This window comes from Cynoglossus semilaevis, chromosome Z, assembly GCF_000523025.1.
Source record: "Cynoglossus semilaevis isolate Cse_v1.0 chromosome Z, Cse_v1.0, whole genome shotgun sequence".
In the NCBI taxonomy this organism is placed as follows: domain Eukaryota; kingdom Metazoa; phylum Chordata; class Actinopteri; order Pleuronectiformes; family Cynoglossidae; genus Cynoglossus; species Cynoglossus semilaevis.
In genome coordinates, this window is record NC_024328.1 from 5,939,115 (window position 1) to 5,964,640 (window position 25,526).

A 25,526-nucleotide genomic window follows, 5' to 3' on the forward strand; every position below is an offset into this window, starting at 1 on the left:
CCTAACAGATAGCGACTCAAATTGCTGTACTGATCGCCAAGGTGGCCCGTCTGGACTGCCCCAGGCAGTGGCCGGAGCTCATCCCTATTCTGTTGGAGTCTGTTAAGGGTCAGGATGGCCTGCAGCAGCACAGAGCAATGCTAACCTTTTATCACGTCACCAAAACTCTTGCGTCCAAACGTTTGGCACAAGACAGGCGGCTATTCCAGGATGTAAGTAGACTGTTTTGAATATACGTATTTTTCCCCCCACCACTTTCACAAGCAAATCTTGATGTTTTTAGGTGGATCAGTATTAAGTTCAGGGGTAATGTTTAATGTTATGTGCCAACGTAAATGTGTTTACATTGTTAAAGAGGACATCTCAAATACATGTTATTACCTGCTGCGAAAGCTGATTTTTTTTTTTTTTTTTTGATTGTCGGTTTAAAGAGCTGGAAAGCAAAACACAAAACTTACAGTTTGGAAATACATTTTTCACATGACGAACAATGAGTCAGACCAAAATACAAAAACATTATGACATACAGAGACCAGTGGACATCACGAGCATAACTCAGACCAGTTTTTTTAGGTTGCTCTGATGACTTTTACACTCTGTGGTCTGCAACTCCCCCTGCACCTCCTCAACCCCGCTGCCACTCTCTGTCTCCCAATCGGCTGCCGCAGCACAGCTCTCTTTGGAGCCAATGCATGTACACACAGTGAAGAGGTGACAACAGTAAGGGTGATGCACCACTGTTAGTTCCCATTACATGCTTCACCCATTGTGTCTACACTGATTTAATCTGGGTTATTTAATTTCACCCTGCACCTGTGAATGCCGTCTCTGGTGGTAAGGCTCAGCCACCATCTACAATGTCACACCTTATTAAATCAGGGTCTGAGCAAGAACAGGGGAAAGTTGTTGTTACCTGATTTAACCCAAAAGCAGAAGAAAACTTTTTAGACTTTCAAACATGACGGTTTCATATCGTCTCTTCCTGGCTTAAATTCAGCCAGGATGATATATTAAACGATTAAAATATCAAGTCTGTGATTAATATACTAATATAAAATGTCCTGTAGCAGTAATGCTGCTGATATTTTCATGTCCTCATTTAGTCTCTCCTCTTCTGTTATCTACTCTTCACTAAAACAGTCACTAAAATATGTTGACTGCATCATAGCAGAGTTTTCACTGAGAACCAAAATTGTATTTGTCGAATATAAACAAATGAAAAATGATGCCTGTAACACTGCAAAAAGCTGTAACAGAAGAGAAAAGAAAAGGACCAAAGAAAATAAATTAAAACGCTTATCTCTATCCTTTTTAATTGTCTCATGGCCGAGATGCAAACTGCATACAATAGTAGGCCTACTACAATTAGAGCTATAAAAAAAGCCTACTTTGTTGTCCTCCCTCTAGTCCAGTTCTGTCTCCTTTTAGGGGAAGTTCAAATGCTCTATAAAAACGTGGTTAATTTTTTAGGAGGAATTACCAATACTTCATGTTTTTCTTCCACATTTCAGTCTTTCATGGGTGGTGTATTTATGTAGGTCAAGGATTCTATTACAATATAGTCTTGTTAGCAATTCAACTAAACCTGAAAAAAATGTGCCTTTATGCTGAATGTGCTTATGTCTTCCAATGACAACAAATAACAATATATATAAAAACATTTACATTAATTTGCTTATTGAGTCATGGAAATAATGGAACAGTTTAAGTGATACTTTCACTTCCCTCAAAGCCAGTAGACTGTGCCTAGTTTTTTTTGTTGAAATGCGTCAGTATTGGTAAAGCTCTGCTCATGATCTGTTGATTAATACCTGTAGGATTGAAAATGCTATAAGATTCAGGGTATAAGCAATTTACCAAAACTCGCTGTCAGACCTCTGCAGTCACTACTTTTTGTGTAATTAGTGTAGTTAATGTAATTTGTTGTCAGGGAACTCCAGTTTTTGCCATGAAAGGTACTTTTCCAGCTCTTGTGCTGTTGCATAATCTCTTTTCAGTGCAGTGTGCCACCTGGGTCACAGCAGGGATTTAAGTCAAGTTCACTTTTTTTAAGTTTCATCAGTCATGGCACTGGAGGCCATGCTGCCTTTGCCTAAGGTGATAAAATTGGAACACATTTTGTGATTATCTCTCTTTTGGTTATACCACGAAGAACAAGATGTTTGTTGGTCTATATGTACATTTGTACAGAAGTATAATATGAATATTATCTCAATATTAAGTTTTTCTTAAAGTTTGATGATTAATGTACTGCAGTATTAACTTCTTAAACTAAGGTTTATTCCAAATATTCCCCCTTGAGATGTTTTAAGACCAAAGCTAATATTGCAGAAGCAGAAAATGCACTCTAGTTTTTATCGATGTCTCCATTTAATGCCTCCGCTAGCGGTTTATTTAAACCATTTAATATCTATTTGGCTGTCATGCACGTGTAGATGTGTCCTCTGTGGAAGTGAAAAGAAATAGTCTCAGTGTTTTCAGTTGTGGTTCATCACTTTAAGGTTCTATATGTTGGATTAGTTTTGGGTCTGTGAAATGGAAAGTGGTGAGCTCAAGAGAATCTCTCCAAAACCTGAGAACTTGACAACTCTGCACTTTCCTCTAAGTAATCTGCCCGAGCCTCTGCTGTCCTGTCAAAGCAGGGATTTCTTAAAAAAAAAGTTTTTTCTTCAATCTAATGACCAGCTTCTATTTTATATACCGTTGTTACTAGGGTTGTCCCAATACTATGTTTTACACTATGTTATGAATACAAATATTTTTATATGTCTCTGCTCTCCTGTACTGAGTACCAATAATTTTACTCCTTTAGTTCAGGTTTCATCTCAATGCAAGGAACTTAAAAGCTGTATTGTTCACAGTAGGTTGCATAGCTCTGAGTTGTAGGGTGACATGTGCATTAGAGAATACAAATTTGGAATAAGGAAAACAGTGGTACTAAAAGCAAAGATAAAAAGCGAGGTTTCCTATGTTTACTTAGTCACTTGAACTGTGTAGATGTGTCAGTGTTTCAGTGCAGAGGTTCCCAAATGTTTCCATGCCATTGCCCTAATGATGAAGCTACAACATAGTATGTACTATGTACTCTTACTTTTACTCACTTTTCAGTAACATTTACATATTTTATAGGATTTTTTTTTTTTTTTTCATATTCATTAACGGACATGTTTTCAGCACTGGCAAAAACCTGTTCAGTTTGCGTTAGCTTGCTACACAGATTATCACGTCATGTACGGTTTAGGATAATGGTTATATCAATAAAAGAAAATTGATTCTATATCATAGCGTCCCCTAGAAGCCCCCATTCTGAAAACCACTGTCTTCAGGTGTATAACAATAACTTGTATTGTAATGTCACAATTTCTACAGTAAATCTTGCTTCCGTCTTTGTCTCTGATGCTAAAATGCGGTAATCCCATACAAGTAATGTTGATGGCCTAAAAGCCATTGTGGACAATTGCATCATATAAATAATTGTATCTATTACCAACACATTTATTACTATAGCTGCCTTCCATAATTGTTACTCACAGCACATTCTCCCAAGTAGTGTATCACTTTCTTGTGATTACTGATACCGATTTCCTGGCTGTTATTTCCATTATTTAAACAATTTAGGTCAAGGGTAAAGGCTTGAATGTTAAGTTATGTTTGAATAGTGACTGATTTGTTTGGTGAGTCTCCTCTCCTTCCTGTTTGTGTTCTTTTGATGAAAACAAAGCTCATTATTACTCAATTTTCTGAGCTGCTGGGTCAGCGCATACGTGATACAGCTGATAGAACTGAGTTTTTTTTTTGCCTTCTTTAATGGCCTTGTTTTCCTTCTGCTGGAAAAACACATTTAAAATGGAATTGTTTCTGGCCTAAATAAATTTCAGGCACTGACTGTAATAGGAAGTTCATTCAGGGCTAAATTAGAACACGACTCAGAGGTCGCCTTCTGCTCCCGTGTGCTCTTTTTCTCAATGAATGTATTACATGAAAGTGGTTTTGTATTAGCATCATCATCTAAAGCGACTAATTTTAAGTCTTTGCTTTCGAGGGTGATGTTTGCATCGACGTCTGGCATTGCCGTGCATTTATGATTGAACTTACGCCAGAGTGCTTTTATACACCTGTTGATAAATGGTCACCTCGATTCAGAATATTGTAATTGGGACTGTGACTGTTTGTGTTTTGTTGGCAGCTGGCGTCGGGCATCTACAGCTTTGCCTGCTCCCTGTGGAGTCATTACACAGACTGCTTCCTCCAGCAGATCTATGGTAGAGACGAGGCTGCAGCCCTCAATTCACTGGAAAGGACGTTGCTCTCTCTCAAAGGTGAAGATAACAGAAAACATACAAACTGTCACAAACCAGAAAACCTCACAGAAAAACAGTTCATATGTTTTAAAAATTAAAATTAAACTGCAGTCATGTATAGAAATTGAGTTTTATGACATGGCCACGTTTAAAAAAAAACCCCATAGTTTTAAGTTTATAAGTATATAAGTGTTTGACTCCTGGTTGTATGGTTCAAATTAAAAACCTCTCCATATTCTCAGCACTTATGTCAGCCTACAGCTGAATGTTATTTTTAATATTTATATTTCCAAACAACAATTTTGCATTTAAACTTTGATATCTGTTATTATTGGATACCACTGGTGGTAAATTGGGGCACAACAGTTACAGAGCAAAACTGAACTCTAAATTTCTACTTTTTCAGTGCTTCGCAAGTTGACTGTCCATGGATTTCAAGAACCACAACAGAACGCTGAAGTGATGGTGAGTGATGGTTTTTCTTTATGCTATGGTTGATACAGGATTGTACAGTAAAGCATTAGAGAGATGGTATTTTGATATCTGTTTAAGCTTAAATTAAAAATAATTCATTTGCAGGGGCAAGAGATCTTACCTTCTCTACGTGTGTTCTCTGGCTTTATCGTATTGTGAAAGTGAATTATTTGCCATTGTGACACAGCACACCATCAAATGTGACCTCTGTTTTTAACCCATCACCAAAGTGAACAGTGGGCAGCTTTAAGGACCAGGGGAGCAGTGAGTGGGGACGGTGTCATGCTCAGAGCACCACAGTGGTAGCTTAGCAGCTGGTGGACTCGAACCAGGCCTTCCGGACTCAAGTCCGCTTCCTTAACCACTAAGCCACTACTGCCCACTGTCGGTATATATATTTAGTAGTAGGCTAACTGGGCAGTGTTTAATAATTGTGGATTTAAATATGAGTGGCACTTGTTTGTCTCCTTTTTGTCTTTGTCTTCCTTTGTGGGACTGTGATTGACCAGTGAAGTGTCCAGGGTGTAGCGCAGTCCGACGAGTGCTTAGATAGGCTCCAGCTCCTGCCCTCATGCCTCTTTAAAGGATTAGTCTAATACTGTATTAAGGCTGTGGAATTATTTAAGTAATGATTTCGATTTGGGCTCTCGATGATCATAAAAACAATGTAATTAAAAACAGCGATTATTGATAGAACTATTTTATAAAGCCTTGTGTAGTTGGATAGTCTGTACACTTTCCAAAGGCTGAACTGTTTATGGGCAGCAAGCGGAAAGACGGCGGAAAGAGAAGAGAACTAGCACATTTTTATTTGCAAAAGAAGACTTACATTTCTAACATGGTCGTATTTACTTTCTTAGTTTAATTAGTCATGACAACTGGTATTACATCATTATATGCATTGTACCTTTTATTTAGTATTTTTCCTCCTTATTCCTTATTCTGGAAGTGCCCTACATTGCAAATTTCCTATTTGTTATTAACTTTTTAAAATTTAAATATGATACTTTCAGTTATAAGTTGTACAGGGAGGTGTTAGAAATCACCTTTTTCTGTTTTTCATGTGCAATAAATGTACCACGTTTTTTCAAAGACAATGAGTAATTGGGTTAAGTAATTTTGATTTTGATATTGACCAAACTTAATCATTATTATGTTTTATTTTTTACATAAGGGAGCAGCCATTCACTGGCTTCTGTTCTCACAATTTCTCTTCATCCCCATGATGTTTTGTTTTATTGCCTAATTGTTTTTTTTTAATACATTTGCCAAGGACACTTAGTGACACTCTATTATCCCACTAATGAGACTACTTTTTGCTGGCAGGCTAAGGAATGTTTAATGGTTAAAACATTCACATTAAAACACAATCATCCTTGAGCTGAGGCTTGTTATTCCAGCACTGTGAGTCTGTGATATACACTGTGGAGTTAATGTTTCATGTTTGGCTGTAAAAGCTGTTAATATCTCAGACTCACTACTTGCAGTCATTGCTCAGTGATACTATTTGTCCCGTTGGTTATTTAGCCGACGGTGATTCAGGACAGAAATATCTCTGTGAAACACCTCCTTCCACAACAGACGTATCTCTGCTCCAGTTCGTAATATTGTAAAATTTAAAGATGTCTTTGTAGAGATTTATTTTACGGTAGAGTCTTCCCAGACAATATTAGGATTTCACTTCACCATCTGATGCATCATCGTGTTACTCCTCACCAGTTGCAGAATGAATTATTAGCTCATGTTGTTTACTATTTATTCCTTCTGCATCTGTTGCTCCACACTGTGGAGTCTTGTAGTCTAGACTATTTTAGCTGGAGGCTGGAGATTTTCCATGAAAGATGTACGTGTCTCACTGCCAAGTTTCATGCTCCAGAACAAATGAACCAGAAAGAGAGTTAATTTTTGTGAATGGATCAGGTGAGGCTTAAAAAATTGGGGGAAAATTTGGATTTAAATGACCATGTTACGCTCATTGTTTTGTTTTAATTAACTCTGTGGCTGTTTTGAAAATTCTTATAAGTCTGCGATTGTTTGATCTGTCTGCTGCATTTTTTCAATTTTATGTATGAAATGCTTTTTCTGCTCAACCTTTCTGGAATCTTTCTGGAATGGTAAAGCACAGAGTTCGTTTTAAATTAAACCAGGAACAGGTGGGATTGCAAGAATCAGTGTACTATTTTACATATATTTGGTGTTGTGAGTTTTCTGAGTATATGTCATAATTTACTGTTCAGGGCAGCTTTGTTTTTGTGAGATGCTTCTCTAGCACGTATTAGCTAAAAGATAGATGAGCAGGCAAGAAGTGGGCATAGTCAAGTGCCCAAGTGTACAAATCACACGGGTTACAGTGTTCTGGCATCCAGTTAAAAAACTGTCATGTACATTGTATAACACGTGTGTGCAGTTCATTATGTTTGTCATTTGTATTTTTTAAATTTAAATACCACATATATTTACTAAAGTGGCGCTTTGGCCCAGAGGCAATGTCTCTGTCATTGGTGTGGATCCCCAGGGTTCACCTCCTGGGCAAGTTCGAATCCCGGTTAGGGCGGTTAATACCTTCCAGTGGACTCACCACCCGCAGGAAGGTTTCGGTACGGTGCAATGTGATTTGGGTGGCGACTGCTGCCCCCGCAACCCGGTAACGGATAAGCGGATGAAAATGGATGGATGGATATATTTACTAAAATGCTTTTTAAAATCAGAAAAAGCATTTGTCAAAGTCCTCATGGGTACTGACCTTTTTATGTCTCTTTTTTTTTGCCATCACATTAGTTCACCTTTAAGTAACTCACCTTTAAAAGTAACCTTGTGTTTTTCTGTGTTAAAGCCGTGACTCTCACTTCTTCTTCTGATGTCAAAACTTTATTCACCGTTCAGTGACTCACCACCATACTTTTCTTGTACGTCCTTTGCTCTAGTCATTTCTAATGTCCTGCACACTTGATGTGAAGTAGTTTTCAACCTCATTATGTCGTTCACCCCGTCACCCTCTCTTCTCTAAATTCCTCACAATTAGCCTTTCAAATACCTGCCTCACACCTTGTTCCCTCTTCAGCCCTCCCCCTCTTTCCCCCTCTTTTCTCCTGTGGTTGGATCTTGATTCTTGGTTCTAGAGCAATGGCTGTGCTGGTCGCTGAAGGAGTGATTAATTACTGCTGTTGACCTTAAGGTCAAACAGGAATGTGCAAATAAACAGATTGCATCTTGGTTAATTATCTAAACTCCACGGTTGTAAGTGCTTATACTTTGAGAAGTTGGCATGTTCTCTACATGTATTTGTGTTTTCTGCGAGTACTGCAATGTACTCCAAATGTACATGACCATGGAGATTTGATATAAGGTTACTCATCTTAAAATGTTTTGACTTTGACTGTGCTGGATTGTGAGCTCTTTTTTGGGGTGAATCCAGTTTTGTTTCCAATGTCACATTGGATCGACTTAAGCTTACTACAGGAAGTAGTTAATTATTATTATTATTATAATTATTATTCTTTTTAATTTGCATTTGGGAAATACTGATGAACAAAACAGAGGGGGGTTCAACTTGCCGAAAAGTCAGAGTGATGGCGCTTTTCTCAGCTTCTCTTCTCCTTTTTTTTAGGGCTTCCTGAATGCAGTTTTTGAACGTCTAAAACAATTTCTGGAATGTTGTAAGTATTTAACTCTTTCTTTCTTTAATATTGGAATTGAATCAAAACATTACAACATCCTTAAATATACACACATTTCTATGCAGAATAATGGAGTACTGTATAATGCTTCAGTGTGAAGATATCTTTTCTGAACAGGTTTAGGTTCAGTTGAGATTTTTAACATGTAAAGTCAGGAATTGTCATATTTTTGACATGAAAAGTAAGTAAGTTAAGTAAGTTTTAATTGATGACATAGGTTGTAGCCCACTGACTAAATCACAGACCATCTGTTGGCCTATTATCTCTGCTTCACTGCCTTCCCCAATTATCATTATTGTACTTTGTGAGCTGTTATAACAATGTATGTTAGCATAGTGACACTATTGTCTGTGTTACTGCCTGCTGTCCATTTCCCTAGAGCTTTTATTTAGAGCAACACATTTTTAAAACAGCATCACCGAATGTACTGGCTTCATTTAGACTGGGTCCTATTTTTACTTTGCATTTGTCTAGTTATCATCAAATGTATGTGATATAAGCTTCTTTAATGAGACTTGAGTGTTTAGAATTATTATGGCTTAAAAAGCCTGTTGTGTTTGTACTTACATAATTTGACATAGCAGCTGGACTGAAATGTCTCAACCTGCAGCACTCTGTGTGCAGATGAGATCCCTAAAAGGCAAGAAAGGTTACTATACAACTAGCCTCTCACAAACACACACATACACACGCACACACACACACACACACACACACGTACACACACACGTACACACACACACACACACACACACACATCTGCTGCAACTGCTCTAAATAATAGACATCACAGATGGAACTCATTTAGTTCACTGTTTTCTTGTCTCTTTGTTTTTTTTTTTTGTGATAGTTGTTGATTCAAATTAGATCTTTTAGGACTTGAGTTTCCTGTTATGAAGATGATAATTCCCATAGGAACAATGAAGTTACAGTCTGCATTGATACACAATAAAACAGGACAAAAAAAAAATCAGATGCAATAAAAAAGTAAAATAAAACTGTTATCCACACAAAGGACAGAACTACTAATAGGTGCAGTTAATTATCCAGTGAAACACTAGATATTGACCAGGAACTATCAAATATACTTTTGGTCATAATCCCCTTTCATAAAAGGACTTTTAAGTAAAAATAAAAACAAGTTCAGTACTATTCTTTAAAGTATGACACCAGAGAAATTAGGAACTTTTGATCTTTAGAGAACAGTTAAGTCTGTGTGACAGTATGAAAATCCTTTTGTTGTTAAACCTTGACTTGTAGCTCCAAGTGTAAAAGTGAAATGAAAGTTGTAAAGAATCCTCAACAAATATCAGGTCAGTTCTTTTTTTTAGGAATATTGTTGATAAAATATGTCTTGTTTACCAATATTTAGTTGGATTATGTTTGAGTTGGCCATTCTGTTCTAGTCCTTTGTGAGATTTTAATGGTGTTTCTCTTGTACTTAAACACAGTGGCAATGAAGGGAAGAAGAGCAGGTGATGTTTTTTAATGTAAATGAAAAAGTGTCTTGACAAGGCAAGGACCTGGAACAAATTTTCCACAACACTGTTGTCAGTGCAGAAATAAGGTACAACGATTTAGACTATACCATTTGATGAAAAATAAATGGCAGGGATGATGTATACCTGTGTCATAATAATTACTCTAGAATGAGATAAAACTCAGCTTCACGAGCTAGAATGATGGCAGATGTTTCCTCAAACTGTCGTCTGAATATCAGCAGCAACTGCTGCTCCCTCTCCCTGGTTTTATACTGTTTATACTCCAGTATTGGAGACAGTGTCAGTGTCCTGTTGGTAGTCAAAACGAATAGATAAAGGAAACAGCAAGACAAGTCACAGTTGGGGCAAGAGAAATATCAGCTGAACACAGACAGATAAGGTCATCCTTATAAACCGGTGTTTTTTGAACAATGTTTCTGGTCCCTTTTGATGTCTGGCTCCTGCTGTTGGATGTTTATCCTCCATCTAAGGTCACGTCTGTTTCTGTAAGTCACAACCTTGTGGACACCTCTCTCGCTCTGCTTTACATGTCAGGAATAATGTCTGTTTCTGTAATATTTTGTCACTTTTTTTCTATAATTTTTTTGTGATCGTGACTCAATGACTAAATTAACATATTGTCTGTTCACTTTGATCGCTGTCACACCAGCAAATGGCAAGGATCCAAAAGAATGCCATACCAATGGTTTACTTCATATATTTAATACCTTTTGTTTACACACAGTTTCAAAAAGCACTTGCTGTCACAGCAATAGTTCCCCAAAGTAACCCATTAGTATGAAAAAACAACCAATGACCTTGACCTTTTGACACATCGTGTCATTGTGTCAGTGTCATATTACAGTTGACCATGAATTTCACGGAACAGAACTTTTATTGGTTTTTGGCATCATGACTGCTTGTATAGAGCCAAAATGTACATTAGCAAGTGAGTCACTGTTGTTTCTTTAATCTTTTATTACTGTATTATATATTGTTGGACCAGATCCATGAGCCTGGTCCAAAGAAGGATGGAATAGGCATTTGACCTTGAAGACTGAATGTTTTTGAAGGCTAATCCTTGGTACTAATAAAATCCATCAATATTTAGCAAGAGGTGCCACATAACCCACTCTCTCCTGAAGGTGTAATTAATTATAAAAATAAAAATACATTTTTTTAACTCAGTATTTGTTTCGCCCCTGAAAACTTATCCTCGAACATTCACTTACAGAAGAAAGAGAAAACGCAAGCAGGTGGTAGTGTCACTGCTGGTGTACATGACAAGAAAATCACCTTGTAAAATTCCCTTGGATTTGCACGTGTTTCTTTTTCCATTTTTCTCCCTTTTTACCTGCAAAATCTATATAACTTGTGGTTCTTTATGTTTTTATCCACAGCTCATCATCCTGGATTTGTTGCAAACAATTTAGGCAAATTATTGATGATAAAATTTAATTTCATCCAATGACAAATAAACCTGTTGCTTCCATTGTTCTTGATGTGTTGCAACGTGTTTTGTTTTAGGTCGACAGGTTGGTCCCGATGGCACTTGCAGAGAAAAACTGGAAAAGATGATCATATTGTACACCAAAGTGGTCAGTTGACTGATTAATATGAAATTACACTTTAAATATGACTGATTGTTTTTAGTGACTTAGACTCAGTTAACTAGTTTTAATTATCTTTGGTTTCTCTCTGTCTTTTCTCCTTTCTCATATAGTTGTTAGATTTCTTGGAATATCATCCCTGTGCGTTTATACCCCTAATCCAACGCTCACTGGAATTCGCTGTCAGCTACGTCTTCACACCTGCAGGGGAGGGAGTAACCTTTGAACGCTTCATTGTGCAGTGCATGAATCTCATCAAGATGATTGTGAAGAATGATGCCTACAAACTTGCCAAGAACATCGAAGGTAAGACACGTGAGGAGGTTAGACTATGAGAAATTCATGTGGGGTAAAAAAGACATGTTAGAGGAGTGACAGATGAATATGAATTTTAGGTGACTGAGAAACCAGAAGAAACCGCCTCTAGTGCTTCATAGCTGATTTCTGAGAGTGTTTTGAAAAGCACAGCAATGCCATCAACGTCAGCCTGTCTCACCAAGGCTCATGTTTATTTCAAGCTGCGAGAGGCCTCTAGTGCTTCATTAGCTGTAAAGCGTAGCACTCAGTCTTTGTTCTCCGAGCGACTCTGTTCTTGTGTGTTTCTCACTGAAGATCTTTCTCCAAAGCAATAAATAGTTCATGGATAATGGAAACAAGTTCCGTGGTCGTGTTAACACCTTGGTTTCACTGAAATGTTAGAGAATGTGTCACTTGTGCTCAGTTCATAGCATTTTCCATTACCATAGGAAGAAACACTGTTTTCAGTTCCTAATTTAGATCGAGTGGATGAGCATTGACTAATGCCTACTCTGAATACTCTACATATACTTTATACATACTTTATATATATACATATATATATATATATATACATATATATATATCATAGAAACATACATAGCTACATTTGTAAAATATATATATTTTTATATATATACATATATATATGTGTGTATATGTATGTGTGTATATATATATACATATATGTGTATATACATATATACATATATATGTGTATATACATATATACATATATATATGTGTGTATATATATATCATCAACATTGTAAGTAAAAGACATTGATGGTCTGCATATAGCTTATGTGGTGCCCTCTGATAAATGATGTGTGTTCCACTTCACATGTATTTTCAGTGGCTAGGTGCTAAAGCTTTATTACTAAGGGGAAGTAAAATAGCAGTGTGGTTTATAATGGCTGTATCCTAATTAATTCCAATTACAATATTGCATGTTACACCTTACAGAAACACAAGACGGTAGAAGGAATACAGAGCCTCAAAGATGACATTAAGGTTTTCTCACAGCTCTCACAACTGTGATTTTTGTAAACTGTGAAATGTATTTATACCCTTCCCTTCTAATTCTCTGCCACTTCCTCCTTGTTCTCTCCCTCAGACAACAAACCAGAAAATCTGGAGGCTCACGAGATCAAGACAGCGTTCTTCACACATCCCACACTGACGGAGATTGGACGTCGGCTCGTCTCTCACTATTTCCTTCTCACAGAGGAAGAGCTGGCGATGTGGGAAGAGGACCCAGAGAGCTTTGGTAATAGCACATCCCTGGATACACAGTCTCACACCAAATGTTGGGCCTTATCTTAACTTGCAGGCCAGTTAGCTTTAAAGGCAGGACACTGAGGATATTCCAGTCTTAGACTTTGTGGCAGTGGGTGCAGACTTAAGAACATTGTACTTCCTGTTTTTTTTTTTTTTCATGTAGAAGATGGGTCAATAATGTAGGCTCACAGTTGGAGAAGTGTTTTAAGGCACATGGGGTAGAAATTAAGAAATGACAAAAATATTTTTCATGCCATTTACTTTTACTGCTCTGATAAATTGTACAGCATTAACTACATTGTGAAATTTTGTCATTTTGTTTTTACCTTTTTTTCTACTCTTTTCTTTTTGTCTTCCAGCTGTTGAAGAAACCGGTGGAGACTCTTGGAAATACAGTTTACGGGTAATTTGAAAATGCAAAAAACATTTTTTCTTCTTCTTTCATGTTTTTCATTGCTGACTACAGCTGGTACAAAACCAAATCCCTGTGCTGGAGATATTAGAATTTAATGGTAACATAAGTCTTCACTTTTCACTGATGATAGTTACATATGGGCCATATTGCATCTTAATAACATGAAAAACAAGGAAAGGTCTAAGACTGATTTGTCCCATTTTGGTAATTATGTTAAGATATTATTCATAACATCATAATCAAAATATAGTATTTGTTTTAGGTATTTTTTTTTCACTTGATCAGGATTTTTAGTCAAATATAGCCAAACTTGTGACTTATTTTTAGACTTATTGAGGCTTTGTGACATGTTTAGATTTATTGCCTTTTTATTTTTTGTTTTTAAATTGAAATAACCTTAAAAAAGAGCCAAATGCAGTCCACAGATGAGGCAGAAAGGTAGGTGATGGAACAATTGTCTTGGAACATTTTGACATACCTTATAGATATACTTAACTTATAGATTAATACAATGGTTAAATTGCACAATTTTTTTGTATCATTTTATACACTTGTACACTACAGAAAACTACAGAAACTAAAGAGCACAATTTACGTAGACATCCCCATCGATTAGTCAGCAGACTCTGGGGCTTTAATAGCTTATCTCACTAAATGTGTCTCGCTGGCAGAGACTTATCTCGGCTTCAGTCATGACATCGCTTCCTTTCCAGTGTCTGGTTTTTGTTCTATTATTTCTTCCCTCCCTTATACATGGCTGTTTACCCTGTACAATCAAAGCATTTACATTTTGTTCATGTCTGTTTTTTATGTCATTCTATCAAAGTTAATGTTAACTATAATCAGTTGAAAGATTTTTTTTAGTAAACAAGTATTTGTATTTGATTTAAAAAAAATAATTTTAACTTAACAGAGGAAAACTCTGCAAATATATGTTTAAAAGAAAATATATTTACAGTAAGTCATAATTATAAGAAAAACACTGTAGTCAAATTATGATGAGATCATCCACACCTTTACATGTGTAACTCAATATTCAACTGGCCATTTCCCTCTGGATTTTTATTAACGGTCAAATGTCACTGTGCATTTCCTTTTTCCGTGTTCAACAATAGTCATTCATAATTACTGGTCAGTACCACTGCATCTCATTGCTCATTTGGCGAAGGGTTTGTCTTAAAAAATGTCATGTGACCTCTACCCTGTGACAACTACAGGTAAAGGTTACAGGGCTCTGACCTGTCACTGCAATCCATATTTTGTAAATTATGCAAATTGTACAAACAAACCTGCTCACCCTCTGCATTTATTACATTTCATACACCGTGTCTAATATGGTTGAATACAGCCGGTACAGACATTTCTACATTTTAATAAATATATACAATTTCCAGCGAAATCATGTTCCTTTACCTAGAATGTGTAAAAATGGTATTGATGACTTCCACAGCTCCAGTGAACCATGATCTCTATAATTTAATTATTGTTTTTTTCCTCTGTAGCCTTGTACAGAAGTGTTGTTTCTGGACATCTTTCACAACTACAGCCAGACCTTGACACCAGTGTTACTGGACATGGTTCAGAAGCTTCAGGGTGAGTCATGATAGTTTGAATGTATTTCACAGAAAAATGCTCTGGCCTAAAAATCTTTATTACTTAACACAATTTTGTCACATAGTAATTTTATTTTTTTTCTTTTCTATTATTTTAGCTCTGAAAATTAATAAAAGTATAACATTTTTGTTCTTATGGGCAATTTCAACTTCTGTGTAGTCCCAATTAAAGCAAAATGTTTTTATAGTATTGTATTACAACAAGGGAACCATGCAACCTTCAACACCAAAAAAGTACATTTTTATAATTTTACCAATAAATTATATCCACAACCATTTATGTGGTTGCATTAGTGCAGTGTATGGGATTTTAATTACTGTCATAGTACTACAAATTAGTTCCTACACAATAGTACTATGTATTCAGTATGACACAGTACAATAGCATACAGTGAACTTAAGTCAACAATAGTTGCTGTACCTAAAAGTTGCACACCTGATCTTAAGTTAAGAGAACAGTGCAAGTGTGTTACTTTGCTGCTAGCAAGCAAGCAGAAAATTTAGGGTGGTGTGTTAAATATGTTTAACCATATTCTTTGTAAAACAAAAAAACACACCTTTTTATTTTTGCTATTTACTTATAATACTAGTCATTTCACAGTGGGAATGGAGTTGGTCTACAACAAAAAGCCATTACACAGGGGTTAAAAAGCAGCATTTAGGTTCGGAGCCACAAGTTGGACTCCCCTTCATTATGCTTAGTCTGACTTTATTTATGGCTTTGTCTCACTGTGATATGCAAATGTGATGACATGTAGGAAGATATAAAATATTTATTACATTTGAGAAAACTGATAAATATCCTCTGTTCCTATTAAATGTTTCTATTTAACAGTTGTAATAATAAACATGCTGTTGCACAAGCTATGATGGAAATGTTAATCATACAATTATTGAGTGAAGACATGTTACTGTCTTATAAGCACCTGCGTCATTCATTTGTACCTGCCATCCAGGCTGGATGACAGCTTTTTAATACAGACCTCATTGGGATTTGTTATCCGCTGCAGTACCGCTCACCAGCCACACTGTAACTACAGATGTGCAAAATTATTATGCAACATATAGAGTAAAAATTTGACATTGGATGTAGAACAACAAACTTCCAGTTGCAGTTCATCATGAGCCCACCTCTGACAAATGGCCAAGGGTGTTGAAGTAGAAGAAAACACTGTAGGTGCAGAGAACAGGGCAGACGCCTTGTCCTCATCTGTGCAGCAGCATGAAGTGCTGCATTGATAAGAAAGCTCTGAGAATTGTTCCAGGACAATTTTTTTTCAGAGGTGGAGCAACTCTAGGGTAATTTGCTAAAGAAAGCTAACATCCAGTTTTATTTTCTTCACATAAATGAAGGCTATTTTAGGACAAAATTGCTCTGTATTTAACAAATGGCACTGTGTAAGGTTGAAAAAAAAAATTCAAAATAAACAAAAAAAACTTTCTACATAGTTAACACAGACAGCTGAACAGAAAGTGAGCAGAAGTTTTACACCCATAGTGCATTCAAATGAAAACACAAAGTCTCCTCCTGTCTACATTGTATTCAATACTAAATCGCTCGAATTACAACAGGACAGATTTCCCGGTAACTTTTGGTCTTTTGACCATCCTTCCTGTCCAAACTGCCAACATTGTTGACTTACTTATAAGTCTACCAATCTTGCTAGTCTTACTAATAACTACAGGAAGAGAAAATGTGATGCTGATGATGCAGTAGCACACACAGGCTGATTTAAATTTAGATTGCTGCACTGCCACCTACAGGGCTGGAGTGTATTATATTGAGAACTTAATTATAAATTATATCTAATATATATTTCATTTAAAATGTTTTATCTTTAAGTGGATATTTGAAGTTATCCTATCAGGTGGACTTCACTCTTAAAAACATTTTTATCCTGGGGCCCTTGGATAGGTGTATGGATCTACATAATCTGCAGCACCAGACTTGGCAATGAAATTATTTAAATGTCTTTTCAGGTCCAACAAATGTTGATGATTCTGTGCAGCTGCTAATGAAGGATGCAGGTAAGTCAATAGTGCCACCTGTTTTTGCTTGATAGTAACATTATCTATCCTCGTCCCTTAATGAAATATATGGAGAGTGTTAAGAGCTTTATTTGTTGGATTGTTTTCTGTTTTTTCTCCGTCTTGTGTCCTGCTCTCCACCTCCTGTCAGTATTTACAACAGCTTGTCAGATGGGGTCTGGTTTTATGGCCAACGTAAATAAATTGCAGACAGTTTGGATGACCTGCTAAGAGGACTTCTGTTAAAGCTGGATACCTGTGGACATCTCATCAGTCTGCTGACAGTATTGATAAAACGGCAAACATCAGTGGATGATGAAGCTGTGCTGCGGCAGCGGCGGGGCTTTCACATAATTTGTGGTTGTGACTGAGAGCTGTAATTGGTGGAAGATCTATAGGTGCAATTAATCACTGCAGGTGCTCATTTTCACAAAAGCCCATAATAAGCGCAGCACCGATATAGAACATACCTCAACTGCTTTAAGCACATTTTTTTGTCTTTCTGGATCCTCAAACAAACATAAGATCCATCCATCCATCCATCCATCCATCCATCCATTCATTCATTTTCATCCACTTATTCGTTACCAGGTCGCAGGGGCAACAGTCTCCATGACCGCCACCCAAATCACACTGCACTGTAACAACCTCCCCTCCCCCCACCCGTACCACTGGAAGGTACCAACCGCCTTAACAGGGATTTGAACTTGTCCAGGAGGTGAACCCTGGGGTTCCACACCAACGACAGAGACATTCCCTCTCGGCTAAAGCACCACAAACATAAGATCACATTTTTGAATAGAGAGAGTATTTGTGGTGCAGAAAAAAAGGTGGACAACTATGTAGGATTTTACAGTTTTGTATGTGTTCTGTAGCAGTGGTGCATATAATCCTAAACCAAATCTACTCACACTCAACATGATGTTTTGAAGTACTTTTGGAAGTTTGCATACTATTCATAGATCTAAATAATGCAGATTTTATGATTAGCGACTGAACTGCTCACAAGGTACAAATCTAGTTCATTCTTCATGCTTTCTTTATTTGGAATCGCTGCTTCAGTAATTACCATTCTTTTACCCCGTTATTTGAAAGTGCTAAGTTGGGGGCATAAATATTTAAAACAAGACAATTACTAGCTGCTTAGGTTTTCAGCACCATTCAGTGTGTGGAAGTTGTTTCATGTTTTGCAGCAAATATATTTTGTGTGCCTAATGTCATGGGATATAGTGTGGTGTTAAATAAAAAAACATGAATATTTGCAGCTGGATCCAGAATAAGATGTATTATACTTGTCCTTTCAAAAGCTAAACATAGTGGAAGGTTTTTTTTTTGTGCGAGTTCAGTATCACCAGCACCATTGTGAGTATTGTGACCGACTCATTGATTTTCTGTCTGTATCTCTCTGCAGTGTACAATGCAGTGGGACTGGCTGCATATGAGCTGTTTGACAATGTTGACTTTGACCAGTGGTTCAAGAATCAGCTCCTTGGAGAACTGCAAGTCAGCCATCACAGGTACAGTCTTATTGGATCTCTGGCTTTTCTTATCTTTTATAACTTTTTTTACTATTGTAAGGTTTTTTTTTTTAAACGCTGACAGTGGTTTGAAATGGTTTGGGTTGCATTAGAGCAGTGGTTCTCAAACTGTGGTACGTGTACCACCAGTGGTATGCGAGCGCTCTCTAGTGGTACATAGTGAAAATTCATATTTTCACATTTACATTTCCAATTGAATGAATATGAAACATACCATGCACAATTAATACAACATTTAAACATAAACATCTTTCTAAACATTTCTAAACCTCTCTCCTGTGTGGTGGAAGCTAATAGTGAAGGCCCATGCAGCTATATTCTAATGTTGGTCATCATGGTGGAACTAAGAGAGATCAAGGTTTTCTCTGTTGGTAGAGTATAAAAGGTTTGAGAACCACTGCATTAGTGCATACAGTCAATATATGTTGGCACTTTCTCTTTTTTTAACTGTTTACCTTGTGTTCTCCCAGTTCTTGTTACTCTTCTCTGTGTGCTTTAAGTGTAATCTGCTTAATTAGCAATTTTGAATGCGAGGTAACTGGCCATTAGCCTTGGTGCAGTGATTGATTAAAAACTTACAGATGGTTGACAATCCATAGTTTCCGTTGTTTTTTCACACGGGCAGTTTGTCCATGGTATAGGATAATCACAAAGCTGCAATTGCAAAACCTTGAGGTATAAAATGTGCACAAAAAGTACACAAAAGTTAATGCTAGAGAATGTGTGCGTAATATGTGTAACGAGATGATGAAAGTAAAATGCCTCTTTCAACACCAAAACGTTAGCCTCTCATTTTGCTGCTGATGTGGACCTGCTTATGTTTCATTTGTGAAAACATCATGGACAACATTGTTCTCCTGTCTTTTTTTTTTTACACCTTTTTCTTTTTGTGATTTTCATTTCTTTTTTAAGTGTAATTCAAAACCTCTCTTGTGTGATTCACATTTTTTGACATTTAATCTAACAACCCATCCACAGCTTCTATCTCTGCCCACACAATAGCAGACAAGGAAGTGAGGGGAAACAGAGAGAATGTATAAAAGAGGATGCACTTTTTGTGTTGCATCACAGGTCTGTGTGAAGTTAAAACACTTGCTGCTAAAACTGTAGGCCATTCGTGGAGTTTTCCCACTCTTGCAGCTCCTAAAAGATTTGACTCTTGGTAAAATGCTTCTAGCAGCTATGTAGACTGTGAGAGGTTTTTTTTTAATACCAGTAGTTCTGCTGTTTCTAGTTTGTAGACATTTGCAGGAAACATACAGGAAAGCATCTTCATTCTACTATGAAACCACTTAGAGTTGATAAAAAAATGTCCAGGAGATTGGGAAACGTAAAAGGCCATGCTACGAGGTTAGCATCCACTCCATTGTCTCTATTTAGTTATTGTTAAATGATTGTTAGGTTATTATTAATCATTAGATTTTGTACGTTCCAGACTATACGTTGTACCGTAGTATTAAGAAGTCTTTCCCCACTGTGGGATGAATAAAGTTCTAGCATAAAGAACATGGGCTAAAAAAATGTTAACGTAAAAGGCTATCGCGTTCACCAGATTTCTGATCTTTTTTGAAGTCACTGAATCTATTCATGCTTGGAGTCGCTCTTAAATAAGTCTGCTATCACTGGAGCAAGATAAAGCACCACATCCTCTTCTTCTGGGCCGTCATCAAAGTCGCCATTAGCATCTGTTCAAGTCAGACTTTTCTCTTGCTTGAATACCTTTTTTTATTATTTGCAGTATATTGTTTTTCTTTTTGGTGATATTTTATTTGTATTACTCAATGATGTCTTTATGGTGCAATCTATTCACATTTTAGTGGTTTATTCACAGCAATCAGTTGTTACAAATGTAGATGGTGATCTCTTGTACTCATATTTATTTCATATACAAGTTGCTTCTAAATATAAGTCACAGGATGAGCCGAAATACTAAAAAAATATTGCTTCATAATTTGGGAAATGCTGTATTATGGTGCTGTAACAGTACTTGTATTCATACTGTACTTTGGTGCTGGACATTCTGTGCAAATGCATGTGTGTTGATAGAATTTTTAGTACCTGTATGTAACTATTATATTTTTCCTTCCCCTCGAGCACTGTTGTGACAGGAATCAAACGCTGCTCATCAGTGTCACCCAGGGGTTTTCAGCAACATGACATTAGCTGTGGCTAGCACAGACGTGCCTTGTACCGTTTATCGAATGGAAGCGCCGGCTTCATGTCTGCTTTATGGAAACACTATGTTTTGTTTTGTAAACAGCAGTAACAGTCGGGAAAGGAAATTCAATTGTGTGAAGAAAACACACCGTCATTGTTGTCGAGATATATATATCCGGCTGATAATACACCAAAGTGATAACTCACTTAAAACGCCATCCTCTGAAAGTGGGTATAAAAGGAACAGGGAGAAAATGAACAAGTGCAAATGCAACACAGTTACACACCTCAGCTGCAATAATATGGGTTCTAAAACCTTAAAAAATGCTTTTTACAAAAAAGTGTGTGTTTTTTAATTCTTTCTGCACACATTTTTTCTAACTGAAGCTTTTTGGCCCAGATGTAGAATCAGCTTGTTTTTGTCTGATTCTAGATGCACTGGCAGTCTCTGGGGGACTCTGTAGATTAAAGAGGGATATTAAAGCAGGAATACGTTTGATCCCACACTGCGAGGGATTATTTCTCCATCAGGAATTTTGCCAGAGAAAGCAGTTTTAACACCTAGTGGTTTCTACACATGTTCTAATCCACACAGCATCGTATGGATTTATTTGGTATGCTATTGTAGCTTGGTTCTATACAGTCGCCCACATTTGAAAGAGCTGTCACATTTTCTGGAATGTCCAGAGCAGGCGCAACCGGTAATACGGAAAGCTAACCAAGCAAACACACACACACACACACACACCCACACCCAAGATTAGCAAAGATATTATTGATGAATTTTACATTTAATTCACGATGCCTGAATCACAAATTTCAATTTTTATATATATTTACATCAGTTCCTGAACATAAAGATTGTGCAGAAATGTTGCAGAAAGCAACACTGTTGATAATACCAAATCTATTCCAACACCAGAAATTCTATTCCTAATCTTAGTCTGTTTTTCATTTGTTTAGCACAGTATTTTTATTGTTAGCTTCTTTTTAATCCCTGTTGGAGCATTTGTTGATATTCTTGCCAGTGTCGGTCCATTGTGCCAAGATTTGAATTACAGTCATAAGAAAAACAGACAACATCCCTTCCAATTTTACATGTCCAGAAAATTATACAGATAATCTTACCAAGTTCTAAAAACACTGCAGTCCCTCTTTTTCTTCTCCAGGGACTATATGTCCCTGTTGTCCATTGTTTTCGTCTTTTCACATGTGATTTATGGTTTAAAAATCAAATATGTGCACATCTACTCCCCCACCTGGCAGATTGCCATATTTCCCCCTGGCTCAGGCTTCATTTGTGCCAGTTGACATTTTGTGTCCTTCTGGGTAAAAAGTCCCATATGTATTTTTTTAGAATTTCTGTTCTTTGTTTCTCTCACCTGTTTTACCATGTCATTTAATGATTAGTGCACAACTGCAACTTAACCAGGTCTTATGAACCTAAAATCCTGTGTAAAGCAGTCCATGGACTGGCCACTTTTGTTTTTTTTTTTGTTTTTTGTTTTGATAATCTACAGTCTGAAACATTGGGTTAAGTGGGATCTGTTATATAGATCCTAATCTTACACTTTTCCCAATCCTAACTTTTAACCTCTAAAAGACCTGAATGTCCTCACAAGATCAAACTTTCTGCATAATGTCCTCCAACACATTCCTTAGATCAGTCATTTGCCACCTGCACATTGTGTGTCATGCTTTTTAGTATCTTCTGCCTGGTTGTCCAGACTTTGGTCTCTGGCTCCCTGTGGATATTTAACAACAAGTCAACAAGAGTTTCGTCCCCCATCTCTCATCCCTCCATCTGCTCTTTTCACCGCTGCCACTCCTCAGACACAATTTCTGCCTCAGACACAAACAAGGGCAAAGTGTCGAGGGACGCCTGTTTGCCTGCCTGATAGAGTTGTTAAAAACACACACACAACTCTACATTCACACAGTGAAGGCAGTCGAGTGCATTTAAATTCTGATCACACAGTTTTTAGTAGCAATTATTATTTTTTCATCCCCAGGTCATTTCTGCTTTTTAATTCAATCTATTATTGGTGGAATCATTAAAAGTCTCTCATCATCCAGCACCTTCAGGCTGGTGACTTGTTTATTTAGTCATTCTTACAATATTCATCCCTAACAGTAAATTGTTCTGTTCCTTTCGCTTTGTCTTTTTTATCGTATTTTATTCCTTTGGGTCATGTTTTGTGTGTGTGTGTTGCTTTTGTTCGCGGTTCAATCATTTTGCCCCTGTTTCTAGTGTCACTCTTTCTGCCACTCTCTTGCCTGATAAGATGCTTAAACAAACAGTTATGTGAATGGCAAAAGTGTGGGTTGATTTAAAGTATCTTGGAATGCATAACGGAGAGTAAAATTACACAGGGGTGGGGGGTCCTTTCCCCTTAAAGCACAAATTATGCTGCCGTCTTCCGCCTCTGTACGGTGATGATACATGAAATGACAGGTCAACCGCAAGAAGAGTGATTGTTGGTGCTATTCTGCTAATAATGTGCTGAGTTATTAGACATAAGCCACAGCCTGGAAATAAAATCACACCGACTGATATCGAGCTTATCTGAATTGATTGCCTACAAATCGTACAAATCCTGTTAGTTTTCTCTGCACAACTCATGACTTTTCTTTTCCGTCCCAGGTACAAGCTGATACGTCGACGAGTCATATGGCTAATAGGACAGTGGATCTCTGTCAAGTTCAAATCTGACCTTCGACCTTTGCTATACGAGATCATATTGAGCCTCATGCAGGATCCTGATTTAGTGGTAAGACTTTTATGGACTACAAACGCAAGTTTTACTTGTTAGAAAAATGAAATAGTCAAACTGTGTAAAAAATATCAGCATTGTTAAACAGAGTTTGGCCTATTTGGCTATTATAATGGTTATCTTATTTAACAATGGTTATCTTATCACATAATTATGCATATGGTAATTAAGATGTTAATTTTCTTTTGAGTAGCACTGTCAAACTATTTAAATGTCACATCTTATTAATTAGATAATAGCTTTGCATAAATCACAATTCAGCATAAATCAATCACATTACAAACAAAACTTTATTTATAAAGCCCTTTAACAATGAATAAAATAAGAATGACAGTAATGATAGTAACGGTATGTCTATAAAAATCCATGTTTTTAAAATGATGAGTCATGTGTCTCAGATGTAAATAACACTCTATTCCCACTGTGCGTTTCGTAAATTGCATCATTGAATGTACTGTGTGGTGCACATCCCCATATACTGTGAAACAGTGACAGCTGCTCTGATGCTTACAGCGCTAACAAACTCTTAGTACAAAGTACTTCAGTCCGATATGAACATATTTTATGCAGAGTTTGGATTTGCTGAGAAATTATTTGAGGAAAGATTTCAAAGTAACCTTATAAATTTAATTTTGTGTACATCTTATAGGTGTCTAATGTAATAATCCATCCCTCAGTGGCAAACATTGAGATGTTTATTCATTTGCGCTCCCTATTTGCATAAAAGTTACCTTGATCACTGTGTCATGTAATGTAATTAAAGCCACTGTGTGGCTAAGATAATAAGACATTAAAGGAAATGGTTAAGGTAAAAAAGAATGAACAAGGGTTGTCACTTCCCTAAATGAGTTAAGGATTCCCAAGTGTGACACCTTTTGCTCAGGCTAATGTTATAAAGGGTAGAGAAGTAGTCATGTTCACAATAACAATTCTTGCTCTACTTCTGGATTATACTGTGCTGCAGTTAAGGTTGAACACTTTTTTATTGATTACTAAAAGTAAAGGCTCTCCATCCACCAATCAACACGCAGGATTTTCTTAGCCTAAGTATTTAGTAAGTGATTGGCACGTATCCAACAGAAAATTGACAAGTGTTGGAAAAAAAACATTTGATATTCTTGATAGCATTCAAAACGTTTTACTGAAGAAAATTCAGATTTCACCAAAATATCTAAAATAACCTGTAGGTTGGGATAATGAGTCCAAGTTGAGTTTGCAGGTGCATTGGAGAACCATATAAAGACACATACCCATGGTCATTTTTTTATGTCAGTTTGCTAGTGATCTCTTCAATCATTCCAATTCCAATTAACCTCTTCAACCTTATTCAAATGAACACAATGGCAGTGGAACTGGAAGTTGTGGATTTATTTCACTTTTTTTATTTTGCCCAAAGCAGTCTTGGCACATCTCGGACTGGTGTTTAGTTTTTAAATCTTTATTATTATGATTAAAATGTAGCCAACAAAGTGTAGCTCTAGGTTAATTTTTTAGTAAATTCACCTCAAATGAAAGTGCCAGATTATATTGTTTACCAAAAACTTGAACAGGTTAGTTTGAACCTGTGGAAATATCACAGGAACTTAAGAATCATATTTCACCATTTACTAAAAACACAATTGTATTTACTTAATGGGTTTAAAAGTTCACCATTTATTTTCTTTAGTGTTTAGTATCATTAATATTTTCAGTTTTAATTAGAGCCTCCTGGGCAAAGAGAAATATTGATCTTAATGAGGAAAAAAACCCTGCAGCTCAGTTTTAGTACTGTTGTATGTCTAAGAACTGAATTTCTCTGAGCCATTTTTACCTTTATCTGATACTTCTGATATTTTGGTAATTTACATCAAAAATACTTGATTTGTTCCTGTGCGATGTTC

At 36.7% G+C, this 25,526-nt stretch overlaps 1 protein-coding gene across 1 annotated transcript in view; it reads left to right on the top strand.

Annotated features, from left to right (window-relative positions):
* ipo11 (importin 11) overlaps nt 1-25,526 on the top strand; it is an 82,639-nt gene that overhangs the window by 8,893 nt on the left and 48,220 nt on the right. Inside the window, exons 5-16 of the mRNA XM_008336048.3 lie at nt 9-212; nt 4,187-4,319; nt 4,708-4,766; nt 8,383-8,431; nt 11,461-11,531; nt 11,657-11,849; nt 12,958-13,110; nt 13,481-13,524; nt 15,039-15,129; nt 17,130-17,177; nt 18,589-18,694; nt 23,517-23,643. Of these exons, the coding sequence (XP_008334270.1) occupies nt 9-212; nt 4,187-4,319; nt 4,708-4,766; nt 8,383-8,431; nt 11,461-11,531; nt 11,657-11,849; nt 12,958-13,110; nt 13,481-13,524; nt 15,039-15,129; nt 17,130-17,177; nt 18,589-18,694; nt 23,517-23,643 (1,278 nt within the window). The remainder of the gene's footprint in view (nt 1-8; nt 213-4,186; nt 4,320-4,707; nt 4,767-8,382; nt 8,432-11,460; nt 11,532-11,656; nt 11,850-12,957; nt 13,111-13,480; nt 13,525-15,038; nt 15,130-17,129; nt 17,178-18,588; nt 18,695-23,516; nt 23,644-25,526) is intronic.